A 13,778-nucleotide genomic window follows, 5' to 3' on the forward strand; every position below is an offset into this window, starting at 1 on the left:
AATGCCAATTTATTAATTTACAAAGACAATTGTTCATGCGGATATGATTTGAAAATAGCCCTTTCTGGGCAGATCTTCATGGGAAGCTAAATTATAACCAGAGGATTGTTGCTACCATAGAATCAAGGCAAGGTGAGTTAGCAGTACAATTCAAACACATAATACCATTTGCTGTCATTGCCAAGCGCCCATCTCCCCAATATAGAGTATTTGCTCCCTGGAGAGACTGGTGTATTTGTTTTACAGGTCAGTGCACACCCATCCCACCGCCTGGGTAGTGCCTGTTTAGGTTTTGCATTTTTCTATGCTTTCTTTGCTGATCAAAACCCTTGATTTGCTCTTTTTTAAAATCACGTAAGTAAAACGTGTTTCTTTAGCTGTTAACTCTTCAATCGGATTAGTCTAGTATCGATCGGCTACAGGCCATTCTATCATTCAAGGAAGGTACCTCTTTATATTTATAGCTCAACTTATAGCCATGAGGGTGAGGCAGGGGACAGCAACCTAGTGAATAATTCTTTGGGGGCACCTCACTGTGGCCAGTGAATATGGTTGCCAGATTAAAATACAGGACGCCCAATTCAATTCAGATAGCACGTACTTTTTTTTTTTTTTTTTTAGTATAAGTATGTCCCAAATATTGGATGAGGTATAGTTATACTAAAAAAAGTATTCATTGTTTTTCTGAAATCCAAATGTCCTGCACAGGGCGTCCTATATTTTTATTTGCTAAATTTGGCAAGCCCACGAGTACATAAACATGATGTCAAGAGGCTTGCTTGGCTTCAAGCTGGTCGGTAAGCACGAATCCATTCGGTTGTCTCAGGGAACAAAAACCATTCCCACTAAAAAATAACTGTAGGTAGCAATGAAACACGGAAGAATTTTGACCCTTTGAGGAACCCGTAGTGACGCAACGGCCTTAAATACTGCCTTGATTGATTGCCCCGCCCCCTCCATCTTCTCTTCCTGCTCCTAGAATGATTGCTCTATCTCTTCTTCCTTCTCAAGTCCCGCCCTTTCAGCTACCCGCTCTGGATAGGGATCGGTAAACCAAAAAGGGCCGGCAAAAGAGCCGACGTGTTTTGAGGAGCGGAAGTAGTCAAATTTCTCTGAGAACCGTAAAGTGCGGCTGGCTGTCTCCCTTTCCGGATAACGACAACAGCTCCGACTGTCAGTGCCGGCCTTCCTCGTGTAAGGGGATCTGCCGGACCCTTGCTAATTCAATTTTTTCCCCCATTCCAGGCCCTTCCCTATCGTCGCCCCCTTCACCTTGGATCATGTTCAAGAAGTAAGGACATGCTGTGGCCTCCGTCGGCTGCTCACAAAGGTGGTGGGGGTGGGGGTGGGGAAGAGGGCGAGAGCAAAGATTCTCTTTCTCTCTCCCCCGCCCCTGCCATCCTTACTCCCTAAGGTCTTCTATAGTACTATTCTCTCAACTCGCAACTTGCAACACTTCTTTAAGCTTTTCGTCCCTAATCCTCAGTTGGGTTTGGGTCCTCCCAACCTCATTTTCTTTCTTCTTACCTCTCTCTCTCTTTTGCCCCCTTTCCTAGTCCTATCTCCATTCCTAGGGTTCTACCAATCACATCCTTGCACTGTGATTTAGGGACATATCCTGTTTAGCAGAGAGGAGAGCCCTTCACTCACTGCCTTGTGGTTACTAGTTATGAACTGAATAAGGGAAGGCTTGACTTCCTGGGTCATGGGAGTGAAGGAGTCTGGGTGACAGGAAGCTAGCGGACTGTGATACCTATTGCCTAGCTGCCAGATGAACCTTGTCTTGAAAATAGCGTGATTGCCCCATAGGCTATTCAGTGTGAGGAAGACAAAAATTCTTTGGAACCTACCTAGTGGGTTTGCCTTCCAGATTTGGTAGACGCAAAAAGCAAAGGGGGATCATGGGCAAAGGAAGGTGGGTTTTGTGCATGACATTTGGAGCAAAAATAAATAGGGATGTTAAATACCGTCGTCATCATCACTTAAAAAAAAATCTCAGCAGATTACGTAGCCTAGGAGGGGCCGATTTTCAATGTTATATTTGGGTTGGTCTTTTGTATCTCAACGCTTGAGGGTATTTTCATTTTGTTTTGTTTTGCTTTTGTTTTTTTACACAGGTTTTGTTATAGGTGGGAATCTGTTTCTTCCTGGGTAGAGTTGAGTAAGATTTTCCAAGAGAGGCATTTGTGTAGCTAATTACAGATTATAATGTGGAATATGCCTCATATCCTTCCCCCCTCGCCCCCCCGCCCAGCTAATTGTGACTTTATGACAGTTTATTTTAATATTGTATTAAGACTTTGGTTTTGTCCTGGACACAATAAAAGGGAAATGGTATTTTAAAAAACAATTTATTTCATAATTATTTTAGACGTCTAAATATTTGCTTGGAAATAGATGACTAATTAAAACAATACCTTTGGCTATTCTGATATGTCTTCTTGGAAATGCCTTTTTTTTTTTCCTTGCAAAAATCACTTGGCAGATTTGATGAAAAAGAAAATGTGTCCAACTGCATCCAGTTGAAAACCTCAGTTATAAAGGGTATTAAGAACCAATTGTTAGAACAATTTCCAGGTATTGAACCATGGCTTAATCAAATCATGCCTAAGAAAGATCCTGTCAAAATAGTGCGATGGTAAGTCTTTATTTTTTTCTATGTAAAGCTCAGAGAAGCTGAATATTGTATGATTAGATTGCACTCATAATAAATGTAATTATCTTCACATTAACTATTTATCTACTCTAAATGAGTAACTCTAAAACATCAATATTTGTATTTTCAAGTGTTTTTCTATGTTTGTGAAAAATGTGGCTTTGTGTACTGATTGTTTTATTAAAGAGTTAATTAAATGTTTTTATTCAGAGTTGGATTTATTTCAGTTTGTGCTTTAGAGATTTGTTTTATTAATTATCTAAAAAGGAAATTAAAATAATAAAATGTGAAATAAAATTGTAGCAGGTCATATCTTTCTTTTTTCTCTACTGGACTGGTATGAATTAAAAAAAAAATGTTTTGTGTTTTTTTTGGCCTGGATCTTTATTGAAATTTTTTTTAAAAAGCTTACTGTATCTCTGTATATGCATGCTTCATATTATACATTATTTAAAGGATGTTTGGCATATTCATTTTTGAAAGAAAATATCTAACTTGGTACTTTGTGACATTTGTCTTACAGCCATGAACATATAGAGATCCTTACAGTAAATGGAGAGTTACTATTTTTTAGACAAAGAGAAGGGCCTTTTTATCCAACCCTAAGATTACTTCACAAATGTAAGTCTTGTTAGAAAATATGTATTTGGGCATATGGAAAGACACAAAAGGAGTTGAAAGTGACTTCTGGTAGTTAACTTATTAGTACTAGGTTATATGGAATATAAAACTAAAAAGATTTCCCCCCTCCCCATCTTGTGGTAAATCTGAAAAATGCAAATTCTCTCATTATGCATTCCAGAAAGCCCAAGAAAGAGCATTCATTCATTCATTACTTAATTCAAAAAGTATTTTTTAAACTTACTCTGTGTCAGGCACTGAGTTAGGTACTGAGAATGTGATCGGAAGCAAAGATAGACATGGTCCCTGTCCCTAGGAAGCTAACAGTCTAGTTGGGAGAATAGACAATTAGATAATTACACAAATATATATTTACAAACTGTAATAAGTGCTGTGAGCATTTTCTTTTACATTTGTATCCAGGTTTGCCTCATAGAGATAATTCTGTATAAGGGAAAGCACGGAGTCCCAGTTATTGTTAGTTGAGTGCCAAGGTCAGGTGTTAAGAAACAAAATAATGTTTATTATGTACCCACATTTGCATGTTGTTAGATTGATTACATTACAAAAGAAAACCCAAAGGAAGATGCTATCCCAGTGTACAAGAGTTTTTGAACTGCAAAGTAAAATTTCTGCTTTTCAAGCCAGTATGTGTCTGGCATGTGTGCTTATTTATGGTGAAGCACTGTGTCTGAAATGTCAAATGGTAGAGGAAAAAAATGTGTGTGTATAAATAGAAAGAGATAAAGCAAATATAGCAAAGTGCTAATGAACGATTGTTGAAACTAAGTGGATGGTGTCCAGGTGCTCATTGAACTATTCTTCCAGTTTTTCTATATGTTAAGTAAGCATTTTCACAATAAGCTGGAAGAAAAAGATGTTCCTGTTTAATAATATTTTGCTGGGAACCAACCTTTTAGAACATCTTAAAGTTATTCTTGTGCAAGAAGCAGGATGATATGGTGGTTAAAAGTGTGAACTTGGAGTTAGGCAGGTCTGGGCTCAATTCCCAGTGCATGTCACTTTTTTAAGCTTCGTTTCCTTATCTTTAAAAGTGGACACAATTGTATGTTACATCTCCCAGGGTTGCGAAGATTAAATAAGATAGTAACACACGTGTACTGCACCTAACACAATGCCTGGAACATAGTAAGTGCTCAATATATAATAGCCATTATTATGATGTATAACCATGGTTAGTATATCAGTGTACTTCCATCCCATTATTTCCTGTATTTTGTGTGTGTCTGTGTGTTATGTGTAAATGCATATTTTTTTCCTTTTTAAATTGGGCTCTCTGTTACATAGTTTTTGCTTTTTAATTAATAGACTTTCTTTTTTAGAGCAGTTTTAGATTTACAGAAAAAATGAACAAAGTACAGAGAGTTCCCATATACTTCCTTCCCACCCTTCTTTTCTTACTAATATCCTGCATTGGTGTGCTTCATTTGTTACAATCGATGAACCAATATTGATATTAACGAAAGTCCATAGTTTACATTAGGGTTCATTCTTTGTGTTGTACATTCTGTGGTTTTTGTCAATTGCATATGTCATGTATCCACTGTTACAGTATCTTACAGAATAGTTTCACTACCCCCAAAATTCCCTGTGCACTACCTATTCATCCTTCCCACCTCCCCCTCTTTTCCAACCCCTAGCAACCACTGGTCTTTCTGGCAGTTTTTATTCTGCTTTTTTCACTTATCATATATTTTGAATATTTCCCAGGGTATTCTCCAAAAACATGGTCCTATTATGTAGGTATTATAGACATACTTTTAAGTCATTTATCTCTTACTTTATTGCTGGACATTTAGGTTGATTCCAGTTTATTTCTAATATAAATATGAGTGCTATAATGAATATCTTTCTACCTAAATATATTGTACATCTCTCATTTTTTTCTTAGGATAAAGTCCTAGAAGTAGAATTACTGAGTCAGAGTTTGAACCTTTTCGAGGCTGTTGATACATGTTGCCAAGTAGTCCTAAAGAAAGCTTGTACCCATTTATAAGTCTTCTAGCAGTATATGGTAATGCCAGTTTTCCTACACTCTTGCTAGCACTGGGAAATACTTTTCTTAAAAATATATACCAATTTGATAAGTGAAGGAGGGTGTTTCAGTTTTATTTTGCATGTGTCACAGAGTACTGTAATTTGGGGAAATATTTGTTCATGTCCTTTGCCTTTTTCTGTTGAGTCATTAGTCTTACTAATTTATGTAATGTATTTCTTTTCTTCTAGATCCTTTTATCCTGCCACACCAGCAGGTTGATAAAGGAGCCATCAAATTTGTACTCAGTGGAGCAAATATCATGTGTCCAGGCTTAACTTCTCCTGGAGCTAAACTTTACCCTGCTGCAGTAGATACGATTGTTGTATCCTTCTCAGGCTCTAACTGTTGAAAAATGTGTTCATTGTATTCTTGTTATTACTGAAAGATCTGTCATCCCAGAGAACATTAGATGTACTTTTTTGGAGGTTACTCTTACTGTTATCTCATGCCTTTCTGGCTACGTTTGAAGATGTGGGAAGCAACATTATTTCTTGAGACTAAATTATGTCCCATCTTAGAGGTTAAATGAGAACAAGTAACAAAAGAGTCCCAGCTGCATTTCAGGTCAGTTAGGGACCACTGTTATCAGACTCAGGACACAGTATAAAACTCTTAATTATTAATAGAGAGGTTGTATATGATATGATTGGATCACTTATTTGGACATCATCTTGCTACTTTTATGTTTGAATTACCCCAGATACCCTGGAGTAAAAGCACTCAAAAGGGAAAAGAACTTAAGCACCAGGTGGAGTGTTAGAAGTGAGTAGTGGGAACCATTGGCAATCCCAGTGGTTTTATTTTAAAGTTCCAATGAACTTTTATTCTAAAGTTCATTTTTAAGTTGGTTGTTTGGGCCTCAGAACACGTTTTCTCAAAGAGAAACGATAAAGTCCCAGATAGTCCTTAAGAATCTATTCAACTCATGATGTAGCTGAATAATTCTGCATTATTTCCATTTCTACAGTGCTGTTTCAGCTATATTCCAGATTAGTTTTTTGTCACCTAGTCTGGACGGGAGGACATCTTCTCCTTTGTCATAGATAAAGTGGCCATTTGCCTCAGGTTGAGAAAAGGAACCATGCTTGGTGGGAATGGGGAAGTCACTGGAGCGGAAAGGCCATTGGAGTGGGTTTAAGAGTGTGTCCTGTGCTCAAAAGGAGGGTGTTCTCTCTTGTGGCAGTTATATCTAAGGGGTAGTATAAGTTGTATCAATATACTTATATCTTAGGAACAGCTTGTGTTGATATAGATACTGGTCACATAATAGGGGATCACATATTTGTGGAACATTGAATGAATGAATGACTTGAAAATCAATGGAGAAAAGTTTTCTTTGAGGACAGGTTACCCTTTTATGTTTATGATTTTTCTGTTTTTAAAGTTTATAGTTCTGGGGTTTCCCCTAAATGGAAAATTTTCCTAGTACTTAGCCTTTACTTTTAAAATAATTTTTATTTTGAAATAATTATAGACTTTTGGAAAGTTGCAAAACTAGTACAGAGAGGGGCTGTGTACCCTTGAACCTTTACTTTTTAAAATATGTACTGCAGTGTTTAACATTCTAGACGCTTCAAATGATAACCAAGAACATTCTGGTTGTTCTGGATAGATTGCAACTTACGTTGGGCTCTTAAAGATTGATTGGGGATATAATTATTGTTTTAATGTGTTCTTTATATAAAACCACCATTTAGTGATTAAAGCACTAGAACAATTGATATTTATTTCCATTTTTAATATTTATATGCAAGAATTTTGTCTCCTTTTTTGCATGACTTCTTTTTCTTCTCCTCCTTCTTTTGTTGGCATTGGGTTATGGTATTATTAACATTTGACTTAAAAACAGAGAATGATTATTAGATTCATTCATTTAGCATGTATTGAGTATTTGCAATCTGCCCATAAATTTTGCTAGGTCACTGCCCTCAAGGAGTTAATGGACTAGGCGAAGATGCAAGTTGGATTCACAGTGGCTTAAGTAGTAATGTGACACCCCCTCTCCAAGGCATTTTGATAGATAAATAGTTTTCTTAGCTGTGTGTTTTCAGGCAATCATGGCAGAAGGAAAACAGCATGCTCTGTGTGTTGGAGTCATGAAGATGTCTGCAGAAGATATGTAAGTCTCCTGTTAGACCTCCTTAGCTTTTAAGATATAGGTAACCTATGCAGGAAGAATCAGAATTACAGGCGAAATTTGCTCTCATTCATACCACATCTTATAAATATTTAAGCACAGAAGCCTCATTTCTGATTTTTCCTAACACTTAGGAAGCCATTGAAACCTATTTTGTCTCTGGGATTGCATTCTTCCTTTAGCATTCTGAAAAGAACCTGTGTGCCAACACAGCTGTATTATATGTATGTGTGTGGTATTTTAGGAACTTTTTTTATTTAGTATGATGTAGATTAGGTGTGGGGAAAGATATTTTGCTGCTAGTTTTTAAAAACAGTGACATAACTTAGTACCACACAGTATTTATCTTATATTTTAACATGGTGGTATAAAATATTAAGGAAATATTAAAGATATATTACCAAAATTTAGTCAATATACTTAAAAATGTTGGAACTCATGACCAAAATATTCCTATTAATTTTGTTTCAGGGTTAATTATAACACTTTGATGTTCTCCTGGTTTGGTGACATCATTACTCTGTTTCTGTGGACCCACTAGTTTGATTGCTAAAATCGCTTTAAGACGTGAACTGCAGCAGAGTAATGTAGTTTAATGTAGATGATAATGTTAGTGTAATATAAATAAATTCCCTACATGTGGCTCAATAATTGCAAAATAGCAATGCACCCTGAATTATATTTACCATGAGTAAGCCTATAAAAATACTTAACAATATGTTTATGTACTTTATTCCTTCTGCAGTGAGAAAGTCAACAAAGGAATTGGCATTGAAAATATCCATTATTTAAATGATGGGCTGTGGCATATGAAGACATATAAATGAGCCTCAGAAGGAATGCACTTGGGCTAAAAATGGATATTGTGTTGTATCTGTGCTTGTGTCTATGTGTGACAACATGAAGACAATACCTCTGTGGTTATGCTGAATAAATTCAACAGATGCTAAAATTGTTAGCTCCAAAAATTATTTTAATTTTTCTTAAACTCAAGTTAAATTTGGGTTACAAACTTGGACATTAAAAGGTATCTGGTAAGTAACCAAACTCAGACAACTTAATGTCCTTTCTCAGGCTGATGATGTAAGATGAAGGGCAAGACTTGGTAAATGAACTTGCTAGTATATGGTTGACCCCCCCCAGAGAATCTGACTACTTAATGGGGCTGGAAGCTAGACTGGGATTTTTTTTAAATTTTATTTATTATTTATTTATTATTTATTTTTGGCTGTGTTGGGTCTTCGTTTCTGTGCGAGGGCTTTCTCCAGTTGCGGCAAGTGGGGGCCACTCTTCATCGCGGTGCGCGGGCCTCTCACTGTCACGGCCTCTCTTGTTGCAGAGCACAGGCTCCAGACGCGCAGGCTCAGTAGTTGTGGCTTACGAGCCTAGTTGCTCCGTGGCATGTGGGATCTTCCCAGACCAGGGCTCGAACCCGTGTCCCCTGCATTGGCAGGCAGATTGTCAACCACTGTGCCACCAGGGAAGCCCTAGACTGGGATTTTTATCCCATTACCCCAGGGCACCTAGAAGTGCCCCTTCTCTTTTGTGTGTGTTTTTTGTTTGTTTGCTGTTGCTGTTTTTAAACTTTTCATTATGGAAAATTCTGAGCGTATAGAAAAGTATGGGTAGCATAGTATAATGGACCTTTTCTGTATCCATCACCCAGCTTCAATTCGTGGCCAATATTATTTCATCTCTATCTCACTCATCCCACTCCACTCTCTGATTATTTTGAATCAAATCTCAGATATATCATTTCATCCACAGTTTCTTTAATATGTGTCTTTAAAAGATGTATTTTTTTTAAAAAAACCATAATATCATTATCACACCTAAAAAATTTGGCTATTTTTTTTTAAAAAAATATATTTATTTTTTATTTTTGGCTGCGTTGGGTCTTAGTTGTGGCGCATGGGATCTTCGTTGTGGCACGTGGGCTTCTCTCTAGTTGTGGCTTGTGTGCTCAGTAGTTGCGGCATGCGGGCTTAGTTGCTCCACGGCATGTGGGATCTTAGTTCCCGACCAGGGATCGAACCCATGTTCTGCATTGGAAGGCAGATTCTTAACCACTGGACCACCAGGGAAGTCCCAGCTATTTCTTAATAAGGTCAAATACCTGAACTGTGTTCAATTATGTGACAGATGGACCCAGTTGTTTCTCTTTTTATTTTTTTAACCATTGGTTTGCTTGAAATTGGTATCCGACAAGGTCCATATATTGCATTTGGTTGTTATTTGTCTGTTTTAATCTCTAAGTTCCCCCTCCGTTTTCCCTTTAAATTAATTATGTAAGAAATCTAGTTGTTTTGTCATATAGCGTTTCTTCCCACATTCTGGATTTTGTTGATTGTATCACTGTAAAGTAATTTAACTTGTTTTTACACTCCCTCTATAGCCTGTAAACAGATCGGCTTGATCAGATTCCGGTTCAATTTATTTAATGCCCTCTCTTGAATCATACTACACAGATGCCCAGAACTTCCAGATTTGAGTCCCCACTGTATTCCCCAAAGAATGTGTATCTCCTATCATAAGTGGCATATGAAGACCATGGACCTACTTCAGTAAGAACAGTAAGCTGTTTTGAGAATTAAACAGCAGTTATGAATTTATACAGTGATAACAGGTCTTTCTTCCTAATAATATTGCTGTTATATTGGGTTGGCCAAAAAGTTTGTTTGGAAAAAAGTTTGTTGTTACAGAAAAACCCGAATGAACTTTTTGGCCAACCCAATACCGTGTTTCAGCCATCTTCATTTGGCTGTTTACAAATATATGACATGTGATTTTATTTTTCAGATGGATACAGACATTTACAAGATTGTGGTGACCTGTGTTACGGTTAGAAGTTGGTGAGAAAGGTGAGGGTGGATAGTAAAAAGAGAGACACCATTTGGCTGGCTGTTGCAGCTGGGCCTCCCAAGATATAACATGGGTGAAGGGTATAGATCCAGGGTCTGACTCAGATTGAGAAACTATTTTCCAGTAACAAAACCTATAAGACTTGGAGATTCCCACGTTAGAGTGTAAATGTATTAATTTATAGTGATAAGTCTGCTTAGGGTAAACAATTAGTAAACAGGAAGTTTCTTGGTGAAGATGGATAAGAGTAAAGGAAGGTTGATAATTTGGGGGAGTATTTCATCTGGGCCGGGGTAAGGCTTGGAGAATTTTTCCTGCTTCATCATTAATTAGAATGCTTATGTCTGCCAAAATCTTTCTTTCCTAGCCTGTAGAGGTGCCCTGATACTTTTCTTCCTATGTCCTTTTTAAGTTCTATGTAGAATATTTTTCTTTGTTATGACAGTTATATTCTACAACTTACTATATTTTTATACTTTATTATTTATTCCTGGTGGATAAAAGTGTAAATTATCTCATCAGTAGCACAGTTTTAAATGATCTTTCAGGGTAGGTTTCTTCAACAGATAGTCTCATTTTATGCTGACTTACTAGTTTCAAATTCAGATGTTTCCCCATTTGGGGGAGAGGCAGCCTATTCGAGGTCTATAGCTCCTTATATGCTTAAAAAGAAAATAAGTCATTTATGTCAAAACCAAACTTTGAACCTTTATTTTTGGTACTAAGATAATGTTAATTGACCAAAATTGCCTATGGAGTGTTAGCAATGAAAAACAAAGCACACACATATATTAGAGAAGTTTTAATTGTGTGGTTTCAGAAATAATTTATCCATGTTTCTAACCACTGTTACGGTGGGTGTGGGGAACACTTTTAAAATATTCAACATCATCTGTGCTTGTTTTCCTACTATGTTCAGGTACATTGACTTTGTTGCCTTGGTAATATGGACTAAATATGTATATTTCCTGCTCCCCCTGGGTCTGAGGCCTCAGGTTATAGAGTTAATCCGGGGTGTCACTCCATAGGTTGGAGCCCAGTCTGTTTCTAAACATTAGGTCATGCAAGGAAGCCAATTCAAAGAGGTTGAACTATCAGCCTCTTTATTCACTATGCTTAAAGGCAACTTAGTTTTCCCATATTCCTGAGAGTAGGAATACAGGGAGAGCCTGTTTTTCTCACAGGCAATGTGTCTTCAGTTCATTTTTAGTTAGGGTGTCAAGCTTGACACATTTGGTGTCAAGCCAACCTACAGTCTAGTCATTTTTGTGCATCTGACACACTTTTCCTCAGCCAAGGTCAGTTCAGCTCAATGGACATTTATTGAATATCCACTAGGTTCTAGGCATGTGGCACAAAGATGAATAATAGACAAGTGGCCCTTGCCCTTAAGGAGCTTCCAGTCTAGTGAGTAAATTTACGTTAAAAAAAATCTGGGTAATGGTGACAGCCCAATAGCAATTTATAAAGCCAGTAGGAAGTTACTAATACATTTCCAATTTCAGTCATCAAAATTTGCAAATTATACATGAACCAGATATAAAAATATTCCTTAGATTATATCCAATGTGAGGTTAAAAAAAAATCCAGATGTCTTGGAGTTGCAACAATTCAGCATTCCAACTCAGGTTGTTGTCCCATTGTGTGGTAATATAAAGGCCTGATAAACCCTCTTCTAGCAGACTATTATAGTGGTTTGGTGGTGTTCTGTTGGCAGCTGCATTTTTCCTTTTTTTAATGTTCTGGACCCAAAACAAGCAGCTGGATTTATCCAAAGGACAGCTATGAACATTTCTAATTTGAGGGATTTGATAGTCCCCAAACATAAAGTCATATGGCATTTGTCAAATAATGATTATATCCAGCCAAGTTCCCCCTGCACGTACAAATCCACTACTGAGGATACAATATTTCTAAGCATAGTACTTCAGAAGATACAAGAATGGCAAATGACTAAATTTATAGACGTATTTCACTGTAGTAAATATTTCACTCTTTTGTTCATGAGAATATTAATAATGTAACAATTATATATTAATAGGAATATGAAATGAATGTATGCCCAAACAAAATGTGGTAAATATTTAACTTTGTTTATCTAGGTTCCCTAATTTTGAGAATATGTCTCTCAAGGCTCTTCAGGAAACTCAAAATGTTCAGATTTCTAAAGGAGTATCTACTAAAACTGATTTATAAGGAGAGAAAAAACACAAAATGTATGTATGCATCCTGTGTCAATATAACCATCACTTCTGAGGTCTCAAGCAATCAGAAACTTACTCAAATTATTCAATAACCTGTAAGAATTAGGCCATTAAAATATTTTGAAAGCCCTTCAGAACACTTATGTTTAGTGTGTCATTAACTGTATTAAGGCAATAAAAATTACACTAAATATAATTATATTCTTTTTTTAAAGATTTTTTTGATATGGACCATTTTTAAAGTCTTTATTGAATTTGTTACAATATTGCTTCTGTTTTATGTTTTGGTTTTTTGGCTGCGAGGCATGTAGGATCTTAGCTCCCCGACCAGGGATCGAATCTGTACCTGCTGCATTGGAAGGCGAAGTCTTAACCACTGGACCACCAGGGAAGTCCATGTATTCTATGTTTTTACATGTTGTATTTATGCTTTATTATACTTTTTTAAATAGCAGGTAAAAGAATGATTAGATATAATGAACTCTAACACTAATTTATTTAATATTGTATTAAAACTAGTTAAGTACTTGTAAAGGACTACAACTCCATCAGAACAGGAGTGAATGAATGGGATTGAGAACCAGTTTTAAAATCTATGTTGAGACTATTAGGCTAGTTGATTGGTTGGTTGGTTGGTTGGTTGGTTTAGGAGGCTGGCCTCTTGGAGAATATAATTTATATATGGAAAGAGATATGGGAGATGATTCACTGGAATTTCTCCTAATAATATCATGTTCATTAGAACAGGTCATGGGGAGGAAAAATAGATAAAAACATCCAAACTAATTAGTACTATTAATATTTGCCTCTTGGAGTGAAAAATTAAAGAACACCAAATTTTATCCCTGAACATTTTGAGAAATAAAAGATCAATTAGTGAAATAATTTCTACTTAAAACCCTAGTTGTTACAGAGAATGACATGCTTTACTATTGTCCAATTCTAATTAAATGGATTATCTTATAGATTTTCTTTTTTTTGGCTGTGTCGGGTCTTAGCTGCAGCATGCAGGATCTTCGTTGAGGCATGCGGGATCTTTCGTTGTGGCACACGGGCTTCTCTCTAGTTGTGGCGTGTGGGTTTTTTCTCTCTCTAGTTGTGGCATGCAGGCTCCAGGGCACATGGGCTCTGTAGTGTGTAGTGCGTGAGCTCATTAGTTGTGGCGCGCAGGATTAGTTGCCCCACGGCATGTGGAATCTTAGTTCCGCGACCAGGGATCGAACCCGTGTCCTCTGCATT

At 36.8% G+C, this 13,778-nt stretch overlaps 1 protein-coding gene and 1 long non-coding RNA gene across 3 annotated transcripts; both read left to right on the forward strand.

The window, feature by feature from the left end:
- Nucleotides 1-979: 979 nt before the first annotated feature.
- Nucleotides 980-8,425, forward strand: MCTS1 (MCTS1 re-initiation and release factor). 2 transcript variants are annotated; one of them, XM_068533046.1, is made up of 6 exons: nucleotides 980-1,291; nucleotides 2,486-2,638; nucleotides 3,180-3,277; nucleotides 5,525-5,658; nucleotides 7,388-7,455; nucleotides 8,219-8,425. In XM_068533046.1, exons 1-6 carry the CDS (start codon nucleotides 1,281-1,283, stop codon nucleotides 8,298-8,300), a joined length of 546 nt encoding a protein of 181 aa, XP_068389147.1. In that variant the 5' UTR covers nucleotides 980-1,280; the 3' UTR covers nucleotides 8,301-8,425. The 2 variants fall into 2 exon arrangements, with proteins under 2 accessions (XP_068389147.1, XP_068389146.1); XM_068533045.1 differs by lacking the exon at nucleotides 980-1,291 and adding an exon at nucleotides 1,326-1,915.
- Nucleotides 8,426-9,728: 1,303 nt separating this feature from the next.
- LOC137756946 (uncharacterized) lies at nucleotides 9,729-12,765 on the forward strand. The gene is made up of 3 exons (XR_011072280.1): nucleotides 9,729-10,037; nucleotides 10,273-10,334; nucleotides 12,438-12,765. It is a non-coding gene; the product is annotated as an uncharacterized lncRNA (long non-coding RNA).
- The last annotated feature ends 1,013 nt before the right edge of the window (nucleotides 12,766-13,778 follow it).

Source organism: Eschrichtius robustus, chromosome X, assembly GCF_028021215.1.
Source record: "Eschrichtius robustus isolate mEscRob2 chromosome X, mEscRob2.pri, whole genome shotgun sequence".
Classification (NCBI taxonomy): Eukaryota; Metazoa; Chordata; class Mammalia; order Artiodactyla; family Eschrichtiidae; genus Eschrichtius; species Eschrichtius robustus.